A 22,556-nucleotide genomic window follows, 5' to 3' on the forward strand; every position below is an offset into this window, starting at 1 on the left:
TACGGTCATAACATTTCCGTGCATCTACTTCATTTACATGTCAAAATGGACCTAACTTCTTCAGACTTAGAACAAGATTTCGTTTATTCAACAGGCGTTTGCTTCGATTCTGACGATTCAGATGAATTTACAAACAATAACGCTCTCGGTGATGACAACACTCCAAACGAAAATTACACAACGTCACCAAGTAACGTTGAATTAAACGACAGAGACGAAAATGGGGAAGAAAGTTCACATGTTTCAAAATTAAATGAAAACAATATCCAATACAACTTCAATGATAGTGAAATAGAAAATGACAGGGAAAATAATGGGTAAATTTTCATAAAATTAAAAGAATCAGTACCTCACACAACAATATGAATTTTTTTAATTTTCCACTGGGACTTTGCCTGTGGTGTTGCAAGCCTATATGGGAGTGTAGCTATAATCCGACATCCTGAAATTCTAACAGGCCAATAGTCCGACGGTCTGATAATCCGACAGTCCGATGGTCGGACACGAAGCTGTGCTGCTGCAAAGGATATGAATCTCATCTTCATATATGCTTATTGGTATACTGTTGAAACGTGAGCTGTGTTTAAAATCTCAAAAGTGGAATGCGTAGTAATGGGATCGAAATTATAAATCCTATACTGTTTGAACAATCATTTAAGATTGTCGAAGTTGATAACAAGAATGTATGTTTTCATACATGCGCATGTATGCAACGTATTATCCAACTAAAATTCTCCAAAAATTGAGTTCCGGGCCTGAAGATTTAAAAGTTCATTGTGAAGACTGAATTATGTGGTTGAATGTGAAATGTCGCATGTATTAGATGTATGCTTCTCATATCTGAGGATAAGAGTCGAATACATCGAATTGATTTACATAGAAGTAATTAATTGATTTTATCTTTCTATTGTTTTTAAAAGAGCAAATAATTTTGATAAAATGGTAATAGTGTCATTATTTCAAATTTCCAGATGCAGTAACACTTTCAGAAGATGTTTCATAGAGATGAATTTAGAACGCAATCTTAATAAATTGCGTCTATTTTTATGTCATCAAAATGATACCTTATCACTACTTTTGTATGGCTATATAAATCGCTCTACTATCTTGTCTCTTCTGGTTTAATTGCCAAAACCTGAACTTTTGAATGATAAATGATAACACTTCTATGTAAAGTATAATATGGACCTAAGCGAATCATCAAGACATGACACCAATTATGTGAAAAAGAACGGAACAAAGATAGGCAATGACGTGAAGACAGTACTTATTCACACACAGCAGAAAAGTCCCAACTTTCACCTGGAAATCAATCTGCTAATAACTCTTTGTCTGTTCTCGCCGAGAAGCCCCTTGGTTCTCTACGTGTACCTCAGCTTCTTCCACCATAATAACAGACTTCCCGATGTTTTAGCGCTCCCTTTCTGTTGAGGCGGGGATTGCCCATATTGTTGTTAATACATTAGTAACACATCTCCATTAACTACCGATAGGGAGTGTAATCCGTGGCGGATTCCACTGTTCACACTTGTGTGAAAAAATATACCAATTTACGAACGTTACAGGTCTATATAGGCATATTTTTCAGAGAAAAGTGACCGCTCGTCAGACTATGGGCTGTCGGATAAGAGGACTGTCGGACTATCGGACTAAAGGACTGTCAGATTATGGGACTGTCGTATTATAGGTCTGACCCCCACCTATATATATAAATATAACGCTACCTTAAATAAGCTGCCTATAACTAACATGCACAAACTCTCCCAACCATTATTTATAAATGGATATAAAGTGATGAAACACTGCCTACATGTTTTGTATTTACAACATTGTCCATGCTATATATGCATGTAGTCCACAAATTGATGGGTGCTGCATGTCAAACAATGCCTTTCTCAGTTTGTGTCTATCGGCCCTCAAACATGAACATTTTTGTTCCCCTTCATTGCACAAATGTTTATAACATATTTTGACCAGTCATGTCAAATGGCTACATTTCTAATACATTGTACATTTGAAATGCTTTTGTGTAGTCTATATATTGATATAAGAAAATGTGGTATGGGGCCTAAAATAAAATATTGTTTGTTTCCCCAATCCCGACCGACCCTGCAAAAATGGTCCTACTCATAAAATTTTATTGTCAAAGCTTAGTCAAATATTATTTTATTCATTTCCGATTTTCAGGCTTGCCGGATCATCCGATAATGTTCAAGCTTTTTGGAAAAATAAAATTATTTCCCTACCTACCTACCCACACCTGCTTGGCAGGGTCGGGATTGGGGAAACAAACAATATAATAATTTAGGCCTGGGTGCCAATATCTATCAGTGGTGTATGGTTTAACAAAAGGTGGTGAATGAATCTAGCAAAAAGTTAATGATACAGTGTATTATATTTTTTTATATGTAGCTATTTCCCCTATTAAGCAAGGATTTTTTAATTTGTTGATTTACAGATTTTTTATGTAAAAAAGTTTGGTTGATTGGAACAAAAAATCTTACAAGACATACATTTTTTGAATATGCTTAAAATTAATATATGCTTCAGCTTATATATACCTACAATATTTTCAGGATGCTTTAAAATTGTCATAATTGATTTTAAAAGTTCCAAATATCTTTGCTCTGAGCTGTTTTAAACATGCAATGCATGCCATCAACACATAATTTTTGAAAAAAGTAATACCACTGAAAAACAGGAAAATAAATTATCATCTCACCGAAGAAAAGAAAACAACAGCTCCACTTTGCATTTTTTATACAACCGCAAAAATTAAAAAATTTTTCGTCGTATATTGGTATGACGTTGGCGTCGTCGTCGGCGTCGTCCGAAGACACATTGGTTTTCGCACTCTAACTTTAGTTTAAGTGAAAGGATCTCCATGAAATTTTACCATAAGGTTCAATACCACGAAAGGAAGGTTGGGATTGATTTTGGGGGTTATGGTACCAACAGTTAAGGAATTAGGGGCCAAAATAAGCATTTTTGTAACTTCCAGACAATAACTTGTGTGTAAGTGTATGAATCTCTCTGACATTGTACCACAAGGTTCCATAAATCAGAAAAGGAAGGCTGTAATTGATTTTGGGGGTCATTGCCTCAAAATTTTAGGAATTAGGGGCCAAAAAAGGGGCAAAAAAACAAGCATTTTTCTAGTTTCATGACAATAACTTGTGTGTAAGTGTTTGGATATTTCTGAAATTGTACTACAAGGTTCCATATCACAAAGGGAAAGCTGGAATTGAGTTTGGGGGTAATTGCCGGAAACGTTTAGGAATTGGAGGCCAAAAAGGGGCCAAAAATAAGCATTTTTTCTAGTTTCCAGACAATAACTTGTGTTCAAGTGTATGGATCTCTCTGAAATTGTACTGCAAGGTACCATACCACAAAGGGAAGGCTGGGATTGAGTTTGGGGGTGATGAATCATAAGGGGTTAAACAAATTTTGGGGGGGGGATTTTTTTTTTTTCTTTTTTTCCTTTTTTTTTTTCTTTTAAAATTTTCCATTTTAAGTTGGTTATTTCTGATTTATATTTAAAAGCAAATAATAATGATATGGTAGGAGATACACACCAAACAGGATGTGTAAATTATTATATAATAAGTATTGTGCAATAGCAAGAAATTTTCAATTGCACAGTATTAATTGCACAATAGCAAGAAATCTTCAATTGCACAGTATTGCACAGTATTGCGCAATAGCAAGAAATCTTCAATTGCACAGTATTGTGCAATAGCAAGAAATATCCAATAGCACAATATTGCGCAATAGCAAGAAATTGTCAATTGTACAGTATTGTGCAATAGCAAGAAATATTCAATTGCACAGTATTGTGCAAAAGAAGATACTACATATAAATTGCTTATTTCTTATCAATTTCAATGGGGTTTTATTCTTGAATTCTTGGGGTTCTTTAATATGCTGAATCTAACCGTGTATTAAGTTTTTGGATTTTGGGCCCCGTTTTTAAATTGGTCCACATTGAGGTCCAAAGGGTCCAAAATTTAACTTTGTTTGATTTCATCAAAAATTGAATTATTGGGGTTCTTTGATATGCCGAATCTAACCGTGTATTTAGATTCTTAATTTTTGGTTCAGTTTTCAAATTGGTCTACATTAAGGTCCAAAGGGTCCAAAATTAAACTTAGTTTGATTTTAACAAAAATTGAATTTTTAGGGTTCTTTGATATGCTGAATCTAAACATGCATTTAGATTTTTGATTATGGGCCCAGTTTTTAAGTTGGTCCAAATCGGGGTCCAAAATTAAACTTTGTTTGATTTCAACAAAAATTGAATATATGGGGTTCTTTGATATGCTGAATCTAACCATGTATTTAGATTTTTGATTTTTGGGCCCCGTTATCAACTTTGTCCACATTGAGGTCAAAAGGGTCCAAAATTAAACTTTGTTTGATTTCATTAAAAATTGAATTCTTGGGGTTCTTTGATATGCTGAATCTAACCATGTATTTAGATTTTGGATATTGGACCATAATAGGTGAATGTCCAATTTAAAATTTTTAAGTTCTTAGACCACATTCATTCTGTGTCAGAAACCTATGCTGTGTCAAATATTTAATCACAATCCAAATTCAGAGCTGTATCAAGCTTGAATGTTGTGTCCATACTTGCCCCAACTGTTCAGGGTTCGACCTCTGCGGTCGTATCAAGCTGCGCCCTGCGGAGCATTTTATTAGTACTTGTCCCTGACAATGCCTGAGAAAATTAAACTGAATTTTACTTGTCAGGAAAAAAGTAACTGTCCACGAATTTCCAAATAGATATATAGTGTTTTACTGTTTTCAATAAAAAGATTTATATTGTCTATTTCAGATATATACAACACACAGTATCTGAAGATCAGATATGTATGCAGATAAACCCAGGAGACAGATCTATGCCCAGTAATCCATCGCATGCTACTGTGACTGTTGAAAGTAGAAATCCAGAGACTAAACTAAAAGAAATTAAAAGGTAGATTTTCTATGTTATGTTTTATGTATTAGTGTCATTTTCATTTCGACCTGTGAGTTTGAATGTTCCTTTGGTCTTTTCTGTAACTCAAAAATGGTGGAAATTATGTAGAGACCAACATGAAAAAGAAATTAAACGCTATGACAACAAACCTCACCGAACGGATTTGGCACGTTATATAGAATTCCATGACTCTCACATTTCCTACAAATTTGCATTTCAGAATTCGTAGAATTACATGAAGCACTTTTTTATGAATATAAAAATATATAGACAATAACTGTTTAGTGTCTTTAAATATCAGCTGTATTTGTATGAGACTAAGAAACATGTGTAATGCAAGCTTCAGCGAGCTATTACTCCTGTTTCAAGCCGAATACAGCTGATATTTAAAGACAGTTTGACACTAAACAGTTATTGTTCTTATCCTGCAATTGATTTTGCATATATTTTTTTTCCATCCGAATCGTTGAATTTGTTTTGAAAGAAATTGACATGACTCAAATGTGGCAGCATGGAGGACACCAAATTGAACTGTGACGTAAACAGTAATTTGACATAACCCTTAGCTCGCAACAGAAGAAGGATACCAGGAAACTATATACATTTAGTATACATATTCGCTTTGTGTTATCTGGACACCTGTATTAGTATAGTAGAAAGGTCCAATGCAGGATAATAAAAAAAATATGCAGTGCCAACTTTGATGTGTATTTGAGCCAGCATATTTAGTAATTAAAAACCTCTAACAAACATTGAAGAGCTGAAAATAGAAACTAGTACATATAGATTGTAGGTTGTATAGCCAATTCCCTCATAGGAATTCAATGTGCATGAGATGCTTTGTAATTTTGAAATGAGTTTCTAAATTTTTTTAACCACAAAATAATTTCACCACAATGAATTATATATGTTATTTTTATAGATACCAATGTGATTACACGGACTGTTCTAGAACTTACAGTACTGCTGGAAATCTCAGAACTCATAAGAAGACACATAAAGGTAAAGCCTATGCCATAAGTAAATAAGTAAATATACTGCAAGGTTATTCAGGTAAAAATCAACTTTGATGAAGTTTCACACTGTTTTTGGGTGATTCACTCTGAATTACATTGTACCTCTCTGTAGCTAGTATTCAACAGGAATATACACCTGAGTGCTATCACTTTCATTCAACACCCAGTTTCACAATGAATCAACATCAACAGTGATCTGTACCTGTTAACTAATCATCTTAAGGGGAGGTAACTCTGGATAAGTGATCCATATGACCTTTTTCTGTATTTTTATTCTATTTAATTTGCAAAAATTAAATCAAAATCCTTGATTGATGATCCTCATCATGATATAAGATATATCTAAAAACAAACATATAATTAAAGGCTTTTGAATAAATCAAATAATCTGTGATTTGGCCAGGGGAGATAATTAAGACATAGTATATTTTTGCCTGAACTTTTGTTAAGTCGAAAATCATGATTTATGTATCAACTGATTATTAAAAAACAACTGTAATATGTTGTCACAATGACTTTTTTACCCTGAAGTATCTCTATATATGAGGGGAGACCTACAATATTGTCAAGAATCACTACCAAAATTGGCAAGAATAATTTCAGAGTAGGCACTTTGAGGAATACAGAAGTTGGGTCGATATGATAACCATTCAAAAGAGTTCTTTTTATATTGGCCTAATGATACTTTGGATTTTTATGCATCTTAACCTTTCCTTACAGGAGAATATACATTTGTGTGCAATGAAGGAGGCTGTGGCAAAGCTTTCCTTACTTCTTACAGCCTGAAAATTCATGTACGAGTTCATACAAAAGAAAAACCATACAACTGTGATTTACCTGAATGTGAAAAGGCTTTCACCACACTATACAGGTATGATAAATATTGAGGATTGCATCCAGTCATTGCAGTTTATGGGATTAGGAAATTTCAGAAGTCTGAAACATTTCTGAATTTGTTAAAAGTCATCTCAAATATTACTTTCAAATTCTAATTTAAAATTTGAACTCTGTCAGTGTCAGAACCAGGTTCCTACTTGTAAATTTCGTTTATAATGCCAAGATGTCTATGGGAGAACATTGTATATGTTCTGTCCATTAGACTTGTCTGTTCAGCATAAAATTAAATATCCTTCTGTAAGTACAATAAGTGATCAAACCATAACAAATTGATTAAGGTGCACCTGATTTATATTTTTCAGAATGAATTTTGGGCTTTCCTATAGCAAAGCAAAGAATTTGTCATTTGTATTTTTTGGGGAAGATTAGCATTAACAAAATTAAATTGGATGGAAGTTTTGACAGAATAGCTTACGTAGATGTCATTTTCCAAAGTTATCTTGATATTGAGTTAGTAAAAATTGTTTAAAGTTTGACTTTCTTGCAATGAGATGTTAAAAAGTAAACAATAATTTTTAATTATTTTTCAGATTGAGAGCACACCAGAGGATCCATACAGGAAAGACATTTAACTGTGGAGAGGGAGAATGCAGGAAATTCTTCACTACCCTTAGTGACCTCAAAAAACATAAAAGAACACATACCGGTGAAAGACCTTACCAGTAAATACATTAAACCTCTTTAGTCCTTATATATTAAAGTATATATTTGTCCTATAAACCAATTTGCAAATAAGAAGGTGGTATAACCAATACTGCCCTAAAATTGAAAAATACTGACATTCTTCAATCGATTCGAAAGTATATTAGTCCTATTGATAAATATCGAAATGATCAGAATAAATAGTACGAAAATGGCTATGTTTATATCCTAGCATATTTAATCATTTCAAGGTCATTTTTGAGTGAGCAAGTCAATATTTTTAGATGAAAATCTGTCATGTACATTTTGGAAAGAGCAAACACTGGTCAGCTTGTAGTCAGAATAATAAGTTGAATAGGGTTGACATATCTTCCTTTGAATTGTTAATCAACTAGCTAACAAGTTAAAACATTGAACAGGAAAAAGCAATGTGCATATTATTCATATTGCATATAGAAATAAGGATACATGTATGTGATATAATTGTCAATATGATAAGTATCCACTTAAGATTATAAATAGACGAGGAAGTAAACTATCTGTTGAAATAAGTCATTTAAAGATATTTTAAAACATGTTAACTTCAGTAAAAGTGGAAATTTTGTGCAGGTTTATTTTTGCTTATTTTGCTATCATATAGAATGTGCAAAACTATTGCTGCATCAACAGTTTGCAGAAAGCAAAAATATTAATATGGAATTCAAATTTAACCCGGTCTTGTAAGGTTTTTGCATTGAAATTGTAAAAAATTAACAACTGGCTTAAGTATCCACTTTATGTGACATCTTACTAGTGTTGGGTATACACAAGTGATCAAGTTAACATCAACAAGCATGTTCTCATCCTGAATATTGTTGAAAGGTTACCTGATCTTACCTCCTGGATAATAAACCTTTACTTATCCATCTGTAACTACGATGTATAATTTTTATTTCTGTTTCACAGGTGTGATGAGAATGGATGTGGCAAGGCTTTTGTAGCTAGTCATCACCTAAAAACACACATAAGAAGTCATACAGGTACTGGTTCATTCCTCTTATTATAAATTCAGGGATCCCCACAGGTTATTTAAGGGTGGTGCTCCTCCACCCTAAGAATTTCAGTACCACTCTTTGATTTTCTTAGCATATATACCTTAAATATGAGATTGTATAAGAAAATCATTTTTAATCAGTGTAATTTTGAAAAACTACAATTAAGTTTTAATATTTTGTCATAAAATGAAGATAAGTAAATATTTGAACACTCATATACATGTTTATAAGAGTATTGCAAAAGAAAGGAAAATTGTTACATAGAAAAATCAATGGAAAATTTAAGAAAATAGAGATAACTTGAATAATGATTACAGTGTCATAGCTTTTTTTGGTTTTGTTATTTTGATGATGATGGGACCTTCTGCAGCCAGTTGGTGGGCAATGATCTGTGTACATTACCTCTAAAATTACTGAGACTTGATATGCACTGTCAATTGCATAAATTACATAGTGAGCTTATTCTACATTGATGACAATCAATTTTTGAGCTACTTCCTCTGTCAATGACTTTATATAAATGTATTAAAAGTGGTGTAAATCGCTTCAAATGTAAAAACACTCTTAAGATAAGACTGTCAAATACCATGTATTTTTCATGCCATCACAATGAAAAATTTGGATAATGACCAAATAACCTGAGGTCGTGACTGAGTTGAACCCAGGAAAAGCTTTTTATACGACCGCAAAAAAATTTTTGTGGTCGTATATTGGTATGACGTTGGCGTCGTCGTCGTCGTCCGGCGTCGTCCGAAGACACATTGGTTTTCGCACTCTAACTTTAGTTTAAGTGAATGGATCTTTATGAAATTTTACCACAAGGTTCAATACCACAAAAGGAAGGTTGGGATTGATTTTGGGGGTTATGGTATTAACAGTAAAGGAATAAGGGGCCAAAAAGGGGCCAAAAATAAGCATTTTTGTAACTTCCAGACATAACTTGTGTGTTAGTGTATGGATCTCTCTGACATTGTACCACAAGGTTCCATATCACTAAAGGAATGCTGGGATTGATTTTGGGGGTAATTGCCTCCAAATTTTAGGAATTAGGGGCCAAAAAAGGGGCAAAAAACAAGCATTTTTCTAGTTTCATGACAATAACTTGTGTGTAAGTGTATGGATCTTTCTGAAATTGTACTACAAGGTTCCATATCACAAAGGGAAAGCTGGGTTTGAGTTTGGGGGTAATTGCCCTAAACGTTTAGGAATTTGGGGCCAAAAAGGGGCCAAAAAACACATTTTTTTCTAGTTTCCAGACAATAACTTGTGTTCAAGTGTATGGATCTCTCTGAAATTGTACTGCAAGGTACCATACCACAAAGGGAAGGCTGGGATTGAGTTTGGGGGTGATGAATCATAATGGGGGTTCAAAAAATTTGGGGGGGGATTTATTTTTTTTTCTTTTTCTTTTTTTCCTTTTTTGTTTCTTTTTAAATTTTCCATTTTAAGTTGGTTATTTCTGATTTATATTTAAAATCAAATAATAATGATATGGTAGGAGATACACACCAAACAGGATGTGTAAATTATTATATAAGTATTATGCAATAGCAAGAAATTTTCAATTGCACAGTATTGCACAATAGCAAGAAATCTTCAATTGCACAGTATTGCCCAATAGCAAGAAATCTTCAATTGCACAGTATTGCGCAATAGCAAGAAATATCCAATAGCACAATATTGCGCAATAGCAAGAAATTGTCAATTGTACAGTATTGCGCAATAGCAAGAAATATTTAATAGCACAGGATTGTGCAAAAGAAGATACTTCCTATAAATTGCTTATTTCTTGACCAATTTCAATGGGGTTTTATTCTTGATTTCATGGGGTTCTTTAATATGCTGAATATAACCGTGTATTTAGTTTTTGGATTTTGGGCCCCGTTTTTAAATTGGTCCACATTGAGGTCCAAAGGGTCCAAAATTAAACTTTGTTTGATTTCATCAAAAATTGAATTATTGGGGTTCTTTGATATGCCGAATCTAACTGTGTATTTAGATTCTTAAATTTTGGTTCCGTTTTCAAATTGGTCTACATTAAGGTCCAAAGGGTCCAAAATTAAACTTAGTTTGATTTTAACAAAAATTGAATTCTTAGGGTTCTTTGATATGCTGAATCTAAACATGTATTTAGATTTTTGATTATGGGCCCAGTTTTCAAGTTGGTCCAAATCGGGGTCCAAAATTAAACTTTGTTTGATTTCAACAAAAATTGAATATATGGGGTTCTTTGATATGCTGAATCTAACCATGTATTTAGATTTTTGATTTTTGAGCCCCGTTATCAACTTTGTCCACATTGAGGTCAAAAGGGTCCAAAATTAAACTTTGTTTGATTTCATCAAAAATTGAATTATTGGGGTTCTTTGATATGCCGAATCTAACGGTGTATTTAGATTCTTAATTTTTGGTTCCGTTTTCAAATTGGTCTACATTAAGGTCCAAAGGGTCCAAAATTAAACTTAGTTTGATTTTAACAAAAATTGAATTCTTAGGGTTCTTTGATATGCTGAATCTAAACATGTATTTAGATTTTTGATTATGGGCCCAGTTTTCAAGTTGGTCCAAATCGGGGTCCAAAATTAAACTTTGTTTGATTTCAACAAAAATTGAATATATGGGGTTCTTTGATATGCTGAATCTAACCATGTATTTAGATTTTTGATTTTTGGGCCCCGTTATCAACTTTGTCCACATTGAGGTCAAAAGGGTCCGAAATTAAACTTTGTTTGATTTCATCAAAAATTGAATTCTTGGGGTTCTTTGATATGCTGAATCTAACCATGTATTTAGATTTTGGATATTGGACCATAATAGGTGAATGTCCAATTTAAAATTATTAAGTTCTTAGACCACATTCAATCTGTGTTAGAAACCTATGCTGTGTCAAATATTTAATCACAATCCAAATCCAAAGCTGTATCAAGCTTGAATGTTGTGTCCATACTTCCCCCAACTGTTCAGGGTTCGACCTCTGCGGTCGTATCAAGCTGCGCCCTGCGGAGCATTTTATCTATTTTAATATCTGTTATGATGTATTTAAATGGGCTTTTATGGTTACAAAGGAATTTTATTTTTAGATATTACTATAAAATGTTGCTGATGCTGATTAAGGATTTTGTTTATTTTTAGCCATGACTATGATGTCATTTTCTATTTTAATACCTTTATGATGTAATTTCCATTTTTAGATATTACTGTTAAATGATGCTGATTAAGGGTTTTTTGCTATGTTTAGCCATGACTATGATGTCATTTTCTATTTTAATATCTTTATGATGTATTTAAATGGGCTTTTATGGTTACAAAGGAATTTTATTTTTAGATATTACTTTAAATGTTGCTGATTAAGGATTTTTGTTTATTTTTAGCCATGACTATGATGTCACTTTCTATTTTAATACCTTTATGATGTATTTAAATGGGCTCTCATGTATTTAGATTTTTGATTATTTATACATGTTACCAAATTGGTCCACATTGAACAAAAACGGTCCAAATTTCAACTTTATTACATTACATCAAACATTGAATTCTACATATTCTTTGATATATTGAAATTAACAAACAATTTAGTTTATGGAGATTCCACCATAATAGGTAAATTAAATTTTTTCCAGTTCTTACACCACATTCATCCTGTGTCAGAAACCTATGCTGTGTCAAATATTTAATGACAATCCAAAGTCATAGCTGTATCAAGCTTGAATTTTGTGTCCATACTTGCCCCAACTGTTCAGGGTTCGACCTCTGCGGTCGTATCAAGCTGCGCCCCAGCGAAGCATTTTATTGAACAAGTGAAATTACATATGATTAACACACAAAATAAGTCAAGAAGGAAAAAAATCATTTATATATATCAAGGTGTTCATTTCTACAATTGTAGATATTGATTTATTACAGGTGAAAAGCCATTTTCCTGTGATGGATGTCCAAGAGCATTTACTACAAATTACAGTCTAAAAATTCATAAAAAGAATCATGAAAGAGATGTAGAATCTGAACGGGTAAGTATAGATTTGTACTATTCCACTTAAATGAATGTGGGAGGGTAGGAACATAATTTTAATTTTGACCATGTGTTGCAGGTCATCTATGGTTTTGTGTCCATTTGATGTATGCAAAATACTCATAGAAAGTATGTTGGATATGGGGGGAGTTTAAATTTAAATGGAACAGCCCTCCCAATATATATGTACTCAATTGTTACTGTCACTTTAACAATATGAAATAGAGGAAGATTAAGGATGTTCGCTCCTCTTGTTTTTGAATTTTTGCCAGATATTCGGAATCCTCTGGTTTTATCCATGTAGTACCAATAAAAAAATTTTCCCACTGACCCCTACTTTTCTTTTCATAATTTGATTGAATATAGTTTGAAATGCCATCTTTGAAAATCTTATTAAATCCTTGTTATTTTTTCATACTTTTAGACAGAAAAAAGGTGTCAATGTTAAATGTAAGAAAAATCTAGAGGGAATCATTTCCCGCCAAATTTTCAATGGCTTATATCTCGAAAACAAGCACACGGACCCTTCATTTTTTTCTGCTTTTTTAGTTCCTTTATTTATATACTATCAATCTATAACAGTCTTTTAAAAAGCTTGTTATTTTAAAACAGAGTAGCGAACATCACTAACATATTCTTGGATTGCCCTTTTCTGACTCAGATTTAAATATCTAATTTGTAGGTGAAGGAAAACTATTTTATTTTCATTTTTTTATGCCCTCGCCGTGAGGCATTAAGTTTTACCCTTGTCCGTCTGTACCTACGTACATGCGTACGTATGTCCATACGTCCCAAAATTGGTTTCAGTTCTCTAACTTGAGTTTGCCTCAACCTCAGATCAAGTTTGAATTTTGGTGGCGTCACTTTAACCGTTCTAGAGTTATGCCCCTTTATAAATGGAAAAATTGCAAAATTTTTAGTTTCCGTTCTCTAACTTAAGTTTGCCTCAACCAAATGTTATGAAACTTATACACAATGCTTATTACCACAAAACACAAATCAAGTTTGAATTTTGGTGGCGTCACTTTTAACCGTCCTAGAGTTATGCCCTTTATAAATGGAAAGATTGCAAAATTTTTAGTTTCCTTTATGTAACTTTAGTTTGCCCCAACCAAACATTATGAAACCTATACACAATATTCATTACCACAAAACTAAGATCAAGTACAAATTTTTTGTTTCCGTTTTCTAACTTTAGTTTGCCTCAACCAAATGTTATGAAACTTATACACAATGCTTATTACTACATAATACAGATTAAGTACGAAATTTGGTGGTGACACTTTCACCATTTTTGAGTTATGTCCCTTTATAAACATAAAAATTGCTGAATTTTTCGTTTCCGATCTCTAACTTTAGTTTGTCTCAACCAAATGTTATAAAACTTATACACAACCGTTCTAGAGTCATGCGTGTTTACAAATAGAAAAATTGCTGAATTTTTAGTTTCTGTTCTCTACTTAAGTTAGCCTCAACCAAATGTGATGAGACTTACACACAATGCTTATTACCACAAAACTCAGATCAAGTTCAAATTTGGGTAGCGTCACTTTTACCATTCTTCAGTTATGTCCCTTTATAACTATATGATATGCAAGCAGGGGCATCATCTGTGTCCACATGTGGACACTATCCGCATTTATTTTTTTTTAAATTTGTTCGAAAGAATTATCAGAAAAACCTAAATCAGTCTTCAATTATTTTGTATAGGGTCATTTTTCATGATTGGTTGGTAAAGGTCAAATACTCATTTTTTTTATTTTTTGGCTTGCAGATAGCAGAGAAAAATTAGTTAACCATGTTTAAAAATAATTAAAACCTGCAAAAGTATGAAGTGAGCAGACCCTAAATCTAGGTTATCATAAAATGTACAATAGGTTTTTATTATTTTCATTTTGAGAACTAATATATTTGGGATCCTTCCCTATCTGTGTTTTTTAGAAATGAAGTGTAAATGTCACAATGAAATAAGAGTAAAAAGAGAGTTTAATTTGTATTTTACAATGCTACTTGTAATAATAGAATGATTGATCAATAATTGTGTACTGTCACTTCTGCACAGAAAGGATATTTAGCGTGACAAGTGTAATGATAGATTAGGAGTAAAAGGATATTGGGTGGATGCACAATAAACAAAAATATAATCATATTACTTTTGTTTGGATGATGTCTTCAGTCAATTCCACAGATAATAGTTAGAATCAGAGAAACAGTGTTCTGCAGTTACAGTTGATGTTTCTTGGATCTGTGAGCATCAAGGTTCCTTGCACTTTACAGCAATATAAGAACATCCCTTAGCCTTGACTTAAGAAGTACTCTTATATATGCATAGAACAAATGACAAAGGGGAGATAACTCATGATTATCATTGTCAAGTTTTTCACTTTTTTCAGGTGATACAATCTTATGCTGATCAGTTATTAATGCTCTGTGATCCAGTTGAAGAAAACCAGTTACAAAGTAAGAAAAGATGTAGATAAATTTATTGTACAGTTTAAAGTACCAGTATGGATGCATGCTTGCTTTGAGTGTGGGAGATCTTGGGTTCAATCCCCAGCCATGTCAAACCAGACTTTAAAATTGGTAATTTCTGCTTCTCCTCTAAGCATGCAGCATTTAGGAGTAAAAGCAAACAATTAAGACTGGAAGGCCTGGAGTCAGAATAATGTGTTTGGGTAGGATGACATGTCTTCCTACTGATTGTTACCTAATGAATTAGCACATTAAAAATCCAATTAAGTAGAAAGCAGAGGTCATATTCATATCACATTACCGGTAATGTGTTCTCATCCTGAACTTGTATTTAGTTTGCCACTGGCTATCCATCATCATCATCCTCATATTTGTAATTGCATTCACCTTGTCCGTCCATCCTTTTGTCCAACATATTTTCCGTCACACATTTCGCAGGTACAACTGAACAGAATGACTTCATATTTGGTCAGCAGCTTGGCAGTGCTGAGTTTAAGTATGTGAGCACTTTTCAGATCTGTCAGATACCTACTTCCTGTTTTCCGATACTATGAATTTAGTGGCGGATTTAGGGGGGCCCAGGGGCCCCCCCCCTCCCCCCTTTTGTGGGAAAAATTTGGTTGATTATATAGGGAATCACTGAAGCATGACTGGAGTGGGCCCCCTCTTAGGCAGTCAGTGGGCCCCCACTTATGAAAATTTCTGGATCCGCCACTGGAATTACAAGTGGGGTATGCTTAGTACGACCTCATGTGCAACTTCTTGTTTTTATTTAAATCGAAAATATTTATTCCTTTAGATTGCGTGAAACGATTACAGACAAAAGGAGATAACTCAATTCAAAATATTGCCTAAATATTTTTCTTTGCTCAATACAATGCAATGTTAAATTTTAAGATCACAATCCAAATTGAAAGCAATCTTTACATCATCAGTGCTAACAATCACTTTGATTAAACTTCTTTTCTAAAGCAACAAAACCAAATATTTCAAACTTAATAGGAATGAATAAGAATACTACAAAAATACTAATTTCATGATGATCAGTTGGTATACAAGGGGGCAATTGTTGCACGTAAGATCAATTCACATCTAATGACAAATCACTTTCTACTTTTTTCTTAGAACTACTTAGCTTTTCGGAACATAACCATGCAGGAATAAGATATGAAAGGTTTTGTAAAATACCAGGCAAGCATTTCAGAATTTGTGTTAAATTTTGGCACTTTGTGTCAATAATGTTTTATATTTTAAACATGATTGATTTCAAATTAAATAGTAATGGTGCCAGATTAATGAATATTGTTTTGAGACCTGAATTTGGATAATATACAAAAACAACCACCATTTTGATACTAAATTAAAATAATTATATTAAACACTTATATCAGATGAAATAAATTGCTATAATTTTACATGTACATTAGAATATCTTTTGATGAACTGATCTTACTGATTTTTGTCGAGCCTGCGACTTTTGTCGCAGAAAGCTCGACATAGGGATAGTGATCCGGCGGCGGCGGCAGCCGTGTTAGCTAACTTCTTAAAAGCTTTATATTTTAGAAGGTGGAAGACCTGGATGCTTCATACTTTGTATATGGATGCCTTATGTTACGAAGTTTCCGTCAGTCACATGTCCAATATCCTTGACCTCATTTTCATGGTTCAGTGACTACTTGAAAAAAAAGTTAACATTTTTTGTTATGTTAAATTCTCTCTTATTATAAGTAGTAGGATAACTATATTTGGTATGTTCGTGCCTTGCAAGGTCCTCATGCCTGTCAGACAGTTTTCACTTGACCTCGACCTCAATTCATGGATCAGTGAACAAGGTTAAGTTTTGGTGGTCAAGTCCATATCTCAGATACTATAAGCAATAGGTCAAGTATATTCGGTGTATGGAAGGACTGTAAGGTGTACATGTCCAACTGCAGGTGTCATCTGACCTTGACCTCATTTTCATGGATCAGTGGTTATAGTTAAGTTTTTGTGTTTTGGTCTGTTTTTCTTATACTGTATGCAATAGGTCTACTATATTTGGTGTATGGAATGATTGTAAGGTGTACATGTCTAGCTAGCAGGTGTCATTTGACCTTGACCTCATTTTTATGGTTCAGTGGTCAAAGTTAAGATTTTGAGTTTTGGTCTTTTTTTCTAATACTATATGCAATAGGTCAACTATATTTGGTGTATGGAAATATTTTATGATCTATATGTCAGTCGCGCAGGTTTTATTTGACCTTGACCTCATTTTCACAGTTCATTGCTCAGTGTTAAGTTTTTGTGTTTTGGTCTGTTTTTCTTAAACTATAAGCAATAGGTCAACTATATTTGTTGTATGGAAGAATTGTTAGCTGTACATGCCTGCCTGGCATGGTTCATCTGACCTTGACCTCATTTTCATGGTTCATTGGTCAATGTTTAGTTTTCTTCGTTATTGTTAAGTTTATGTGACAGTTGTAATAAAGCTTTATATTAAGGACTATCAACATAATATCAGTGATTAGTAAAGAAGGCGAGACATTTCAGCGTGTGCACTCTTGTTATACGACCTCGTATTGGTATTATGTTATGGTGTTGTCTGCTTCTGAAGACATTTTGGTTCGCAGACAATAACTTGAGTATAAGTTCATGGATCTATGAAATTTAAGCACAAGGTTCCATACCAGTAAAGGATGGTTGGGATTGTTTTGGGGGGCTATTGTCCTAACGGTTTTGTTATTAAGGGCCAAAAAAGGTCAGTTTTACTGGTTCATGGAAAATAAATTAGTTTGCAGACAATATCTTTAGTACAAGTGTATGGATGTGTAAGAATTTTTGCACATGGTTCGATACCACAATAGGAGGGTTGGGATTGATTCCAGGGGATATTGTCTTAGCTGTTTTGTAATTAGGGGCCAAAAAGGGGCCAAAAACAATTATTTGTCTGGTTTTAAGACAATAACTTGAGTATAAGAGATATTTCTCTGGTCAAAATTTTAGCACAAGGTTCCACACCACAAAAGGAAGGTTGGGATTAGTTTTTGGGGTTATTGTCATAGCTGTTATGGAATTAGGGGCCAAAAAGGGCCTGACAAAAACAATTTTTTGTCAGGTTCACAGACAATAACTTGAGGATAAGTGTATGGATCTATATTAAATTTTATTATATAAATAATTTTAATTATCAAATTGGAATATAAATTGCCTATTTTTATTGTGTTATTATATATCAATATTCATAATGTATGACTTAGGGATGTTCCTAACTGGGGGTGGGGGTGGTGGTTTGGAAGGCACTTGAGTTATTTTTGTATGGGTGGGTGCACTCCTGCAATGTTCCCCCATCAGTTCAAAACTGACTGAAGATGGGTCAAACATTCCTCAAGTGGTCATGAAGTTCAAATATTGTGGTTATATATTCAAAGTAAAATGCAATTGTAAGGGCGATGGCCATAAAAAGTGCCTTCCAACCCCCACAAACTGTTTAGATTTGAAATTTGTCATTCCCAAATGGATTTCCTTTGTTCATGAACATCTTGGTAAAGTTTTCCAGTCTGTAAAGTTTTTCAAGTCTATTATCATTGAAAAAGAGGATCATCAGGTATTGTTATCAATTTCTTACTTATTTCATGTCAAAAATTTCAGTGACTCAAAATGAATCTTCTGTGTATCTAAAAGTTGAAAAAAAACAAAAAAATGATTTAAAAACCTGGAATAACAAAAAAATTGAGTGGAGGAGTTAAATAATATGGTTAACCAGAAACAACTTTTTTTTTTACATTTGCCTTGTTCTAATTTTAGATTACAGTCCAGGCAGTTTACAGGAAATCACTCCTGCAATGTTACAATCATCCCCATCAGTTCAGAACTCAGCTGAAGATGGGTCAAACATTCCTCAAGTGATCAGTCAAATACAGATAGTGCCTTCGTCAGAAGGAGCTTGCACATTAATAAATCTACCTCCAGTTCTTCAACAAAATATAACAGTGATTGATGAAAATCAAAGAAGCACGATCATCAATCCCAATCCCTCCGATATGTCTAGAAACCAAGTTGAAGGTAGTAGCAGTTTTACGAATATAATCGATCATGGAAAATGCATTTGTTCAACTATATCTCCGGTAGATAGCATACAGGTTCAGATCCCTAGCAATACTCAAGAGACTGGTTATGACTTGTTAAGCAGTTTGGAAGCAATGACCAGAGGAAGTGGTGGAGCTGCCACAATTCAACCTAATGTTGCCACAGTTCAGCCTAGCATGGGCACTATACCTGTGTCAGGTATTGAAGCGATACCTCTGGCAAGTCCTCTAATTAAACAAAGTGATGGAAAACCAACTGTCAAAGTACAACACTTCCTGATTACAAAGGTAGTGACCGATACACCAAATGGTGAACGGTTTGAAACTGAAAGTGCAGTCGAGTTGCCGAACTTGAGTTCTGCAACATTAACCAATAGCCAAACTAATCTAGGCGACAATGTTTTAGTTTATCCACAGTTAGTTAATCTGACACAGGGTGCTGTACAGGCGGCGGCAACAGCTGTAACCGAGAAAGTAGATATATCTAAAAGCCATCTGAAATCAACGGATGTGACACTTTCACAAACGTATCCTGCTGTCAGTAGTTGTGAAACTCCCATCGTTCTAGACTTGACACAACAGTCTGCACAGATGATGGCTGGCTGCACAACAATTGATTATTCAGATAACAAAACACTCTTAGCTGATCTTGCTGTTAACAAGGATGCTGATACTTCCCAGAATGCACTGGTTGCTGACAATTCCCAGAATGCACTGGATACAGAGTCTGTTTTCTTAGATGAGGGAACTTGTGCAAAATGTTGTATAAATGTACCTGTGACAAGTCAGTAACTTCAGCTTATTCTAGGCGACAAAGAAATTTGGAAAGTGATATTTTTGCATGTTTTTTTTAAGTTTGATATATATAATAAGATTATATACTGAGTGCCAATCTTACAACACATCATTTTTCAAGCCACTTTTTGTCCATTTTTTAATTAAAGTTCAAAAACTTACCTGTAAGGCATTCCTTGAACATATGGTTACATGTTTCTTGAACAATTTAGTCTATGATCAATTTTTAGCAGTTCCTGAACTTGGAATTGGCTCAAAGAGATCAAAAGCAAAACATGTGCAAAAGTCACAGATTTCTTCCAATTATGACCATGCTCAACAAAATGCAAAGGTTAAGTGTTAAACCTCATCAATTTTTTTTAACTTTTGCTTTAGGGGTTCATTATGATTGTAATTTGCCATCCAAGACACAAATTTCAAATTTTGGTTAAAAACTAAAAATTAAAAAATTGTGAATGTTAGATCTCAAAATTAAAAAAAATGTCGGATATTGGTATCACGTCATCGTTGTTGTCGTCAGCATCGTCCAAAGACATTTGGTTTCCGGACAATAACTTTGTAAATAGAAATCTATGAAATTTAAACACAAGGTTTATAACCACAAAAGGAAGGTTGACAGGGGTTAAAAAATTGTGTTACAGCTCACTAGCCCAGGACTTGTTGGTAGCAGGATTTTACTAGCCCTGTTAGTAGAACTGCTAGCCAATCAAAACTGGCCTGCTAGCCCGAGTATGCCTTACAAATTCAGAATTTGTTGCATAATACATAGTAGGTGTCCTTTGTTTTGAAAGCGGCAATATACACTGTATCTAATAAAATAAATTGAATAAATTTTTGTTTTATTAATTATAACAAGGATCTCTAGACATCTTTTTGGATTTCCCTTGTACTATGGGTTGTTAAATATTTTCGGGCACAGAAAACATGTTCATTGGTCTTGTCATGTGAAACCAGTGATTCAATTCCCATATTTGTTGTTCCCACATACAAAGCAGATTTTTTATCAGCGTGATCAGGAAAGTAACGGCAATATTCACAAAACATCATCTCTTGTTTATCATCAGTAACAGCCGACCTTGCCCAATTGGAATCTTTCTGTCCATGACACTATAAATGGTTTTTTCCGCTTTTCCTGGTCGTATTTGGCATTTTTTGGGATGAATTTTCAGCCTCATTACCCCCTTCATCTACTGTTTTTCGTTTTAAACTGAAAAAGTTCCTGTGGTGGCCGTACTAAAATATTTTGAAATAAATTGTGCATGGTTTCAAGCTCAACAGCTGTCCGACAAGACAGGTCAATATCGATCATTACATTATACACCAAAGTACGATTAATTAAAAATCTCGGCATAAGCAATGTACAATACCCCCTGTACTGAGAAATTGATATTGAAAGTACATGAATTGCGATCAATACATGATACCGGTCCACCCAGAGTTAGTTGTTTATTTTTAAAACATGGGTTCAAATTCTTGGACTCCCGGATGACGTAATTGAATTTGTTTGGCTAAGATAGCTATATATATAGAATAGTGATGAGAGGATTTTCCACTTTCTATTTTGGAAATGCCAAGAATTTTTTGTGACTAGTCCGTCGGGCATATTGGGTTACAAGTTTTAATTGCCCGAGGTGTAATAGTCTAGTCCCGGGCGTCGGGCTAGTGGATTTTTTAACCCCTGGGTTGGGGGTTATAGTCCTAACAGTTTAGGAATTGGGGCCAAAAAGGGGCCCAAATAAGCATTTTTCTAGTTTCCAGACAATAACTTGTGGAACGGTGTATGGATCTCTCTGAAATTATATCACAAGTTTCCATACCACAAAGGGATGGTTAGGATTGGCTTTGGGGGGTTATTGCTCAAACCGTTTAGGAATTAGGGGCAAGAAAAGTGGAAAAACAAGGGTTTCCTGGTTAATGGACAATTAAAAAAAAAGTACAATTTTATGTTTGGATTACCTCCCTTACACTGCTTTAAAATTATATATAAAGAAATGTTGTATTGTCTTGAGGTGATTAGCTGTCAATTTCTTTTTAGAAGTTACTATTTAAAAATGCTGATTAAGGAATATTAATTTTAGCCATGATTATGTATGTCATTTTCTATTTTAAGACTTTTATGATGTATTTAAATGGTAATTATGGTTGCAAACACCATTGGAAATTTGAATTGAGATTATGACCATATCTTGAGGGAAAGAATTTTTTGGGGGAAAAAGGGGGGGCAGGTGAAAATTTTTTTTTTTTTGGGGGGGGGGGGGGGGGGTCAATTCACAACAGCATAGTGTATTGCACAAAAGCAAAAAATTTAATATAAATTCAAATCATATAACCAATTCTAAGTTCTTTGACTACAGTTATTCTGTGTCAGAAACCTATTATGTGTCAAATATTTAATTACAATCCAAATTCAGACCTGTATCAAGCGCGAATATTGTGTCCATTTTTGCCCCAACTGTTCAGGGTTGGACCTCTGCGGTCGTATCAAGCTGCGCTTGGCGAAGCAATTTATTTTGTATGCATATCCTCAGAAGTCTGTAAAGTTTTGCCACAATTGTCCAACTTCCATATAAGATCTTTTGTTATGAATTTTTATTAAATGGAAAATTCATGCAGGTGTTGTGTATCTGTTGGCACTTAGTATATATT

General features: G+C 33.8%; 2 protein-coding genes across 2 annotated transcripts in view; one reads left to right on the forward strand and one right to left on the reverse strand.

Annotated features, from left to right (window-relative positions):
* LOC127724604 (40S ribosomal protein S4-like) overlaps positions 1–22,556 on the reverse strand; it is a 399,059-nt gene that overhangs the window by 12,521 nt on the left and 363,982 nt on the right. The window lies entirely within an intron of this gene.
* Positions 31–21,111, forward strand: LOC127724582 (zinc finger protein 236-like). Its single transcript, XM_052231593.1, has 9 exons — positions 31–317; positions 4,838–4,978; positions 5,904–5,983; positions 6,718–6,868; positions 7,425–7,556; positions 8,482–8,555; positions 12,474–12,577; positions 14,973–15,039; positions 18,835–21,111. The coding sequence occupies exons 1-9, from the start codon at positions 46–48 to the stop codon at positions 19,905–19,907; spliced, it is 2,094 nt and encodes a 697-aa protein (XP_052087553.1). The 5' UTR covers positions 31–45; the 3' UTR covers positions 19,908–21,111.

Source organism: Mytilus californianus, unplaced genomic scaffold (genome assembly GCF_021869535.1).
Source record: "Mytilus californianus isolate M0D057914Y unplaced genomic scaffold, xbMytCali1.0.p SCAF_14, whole genome shotgun sequence".
In the NCBI taxonomy this organism is placed as follows: domain Eukaryota; kingdom Metazoa; phylum Mollusca; class Bivalvia; order Mytilida; family Mytilidae; genus Mytilus; species Mytilus californianus.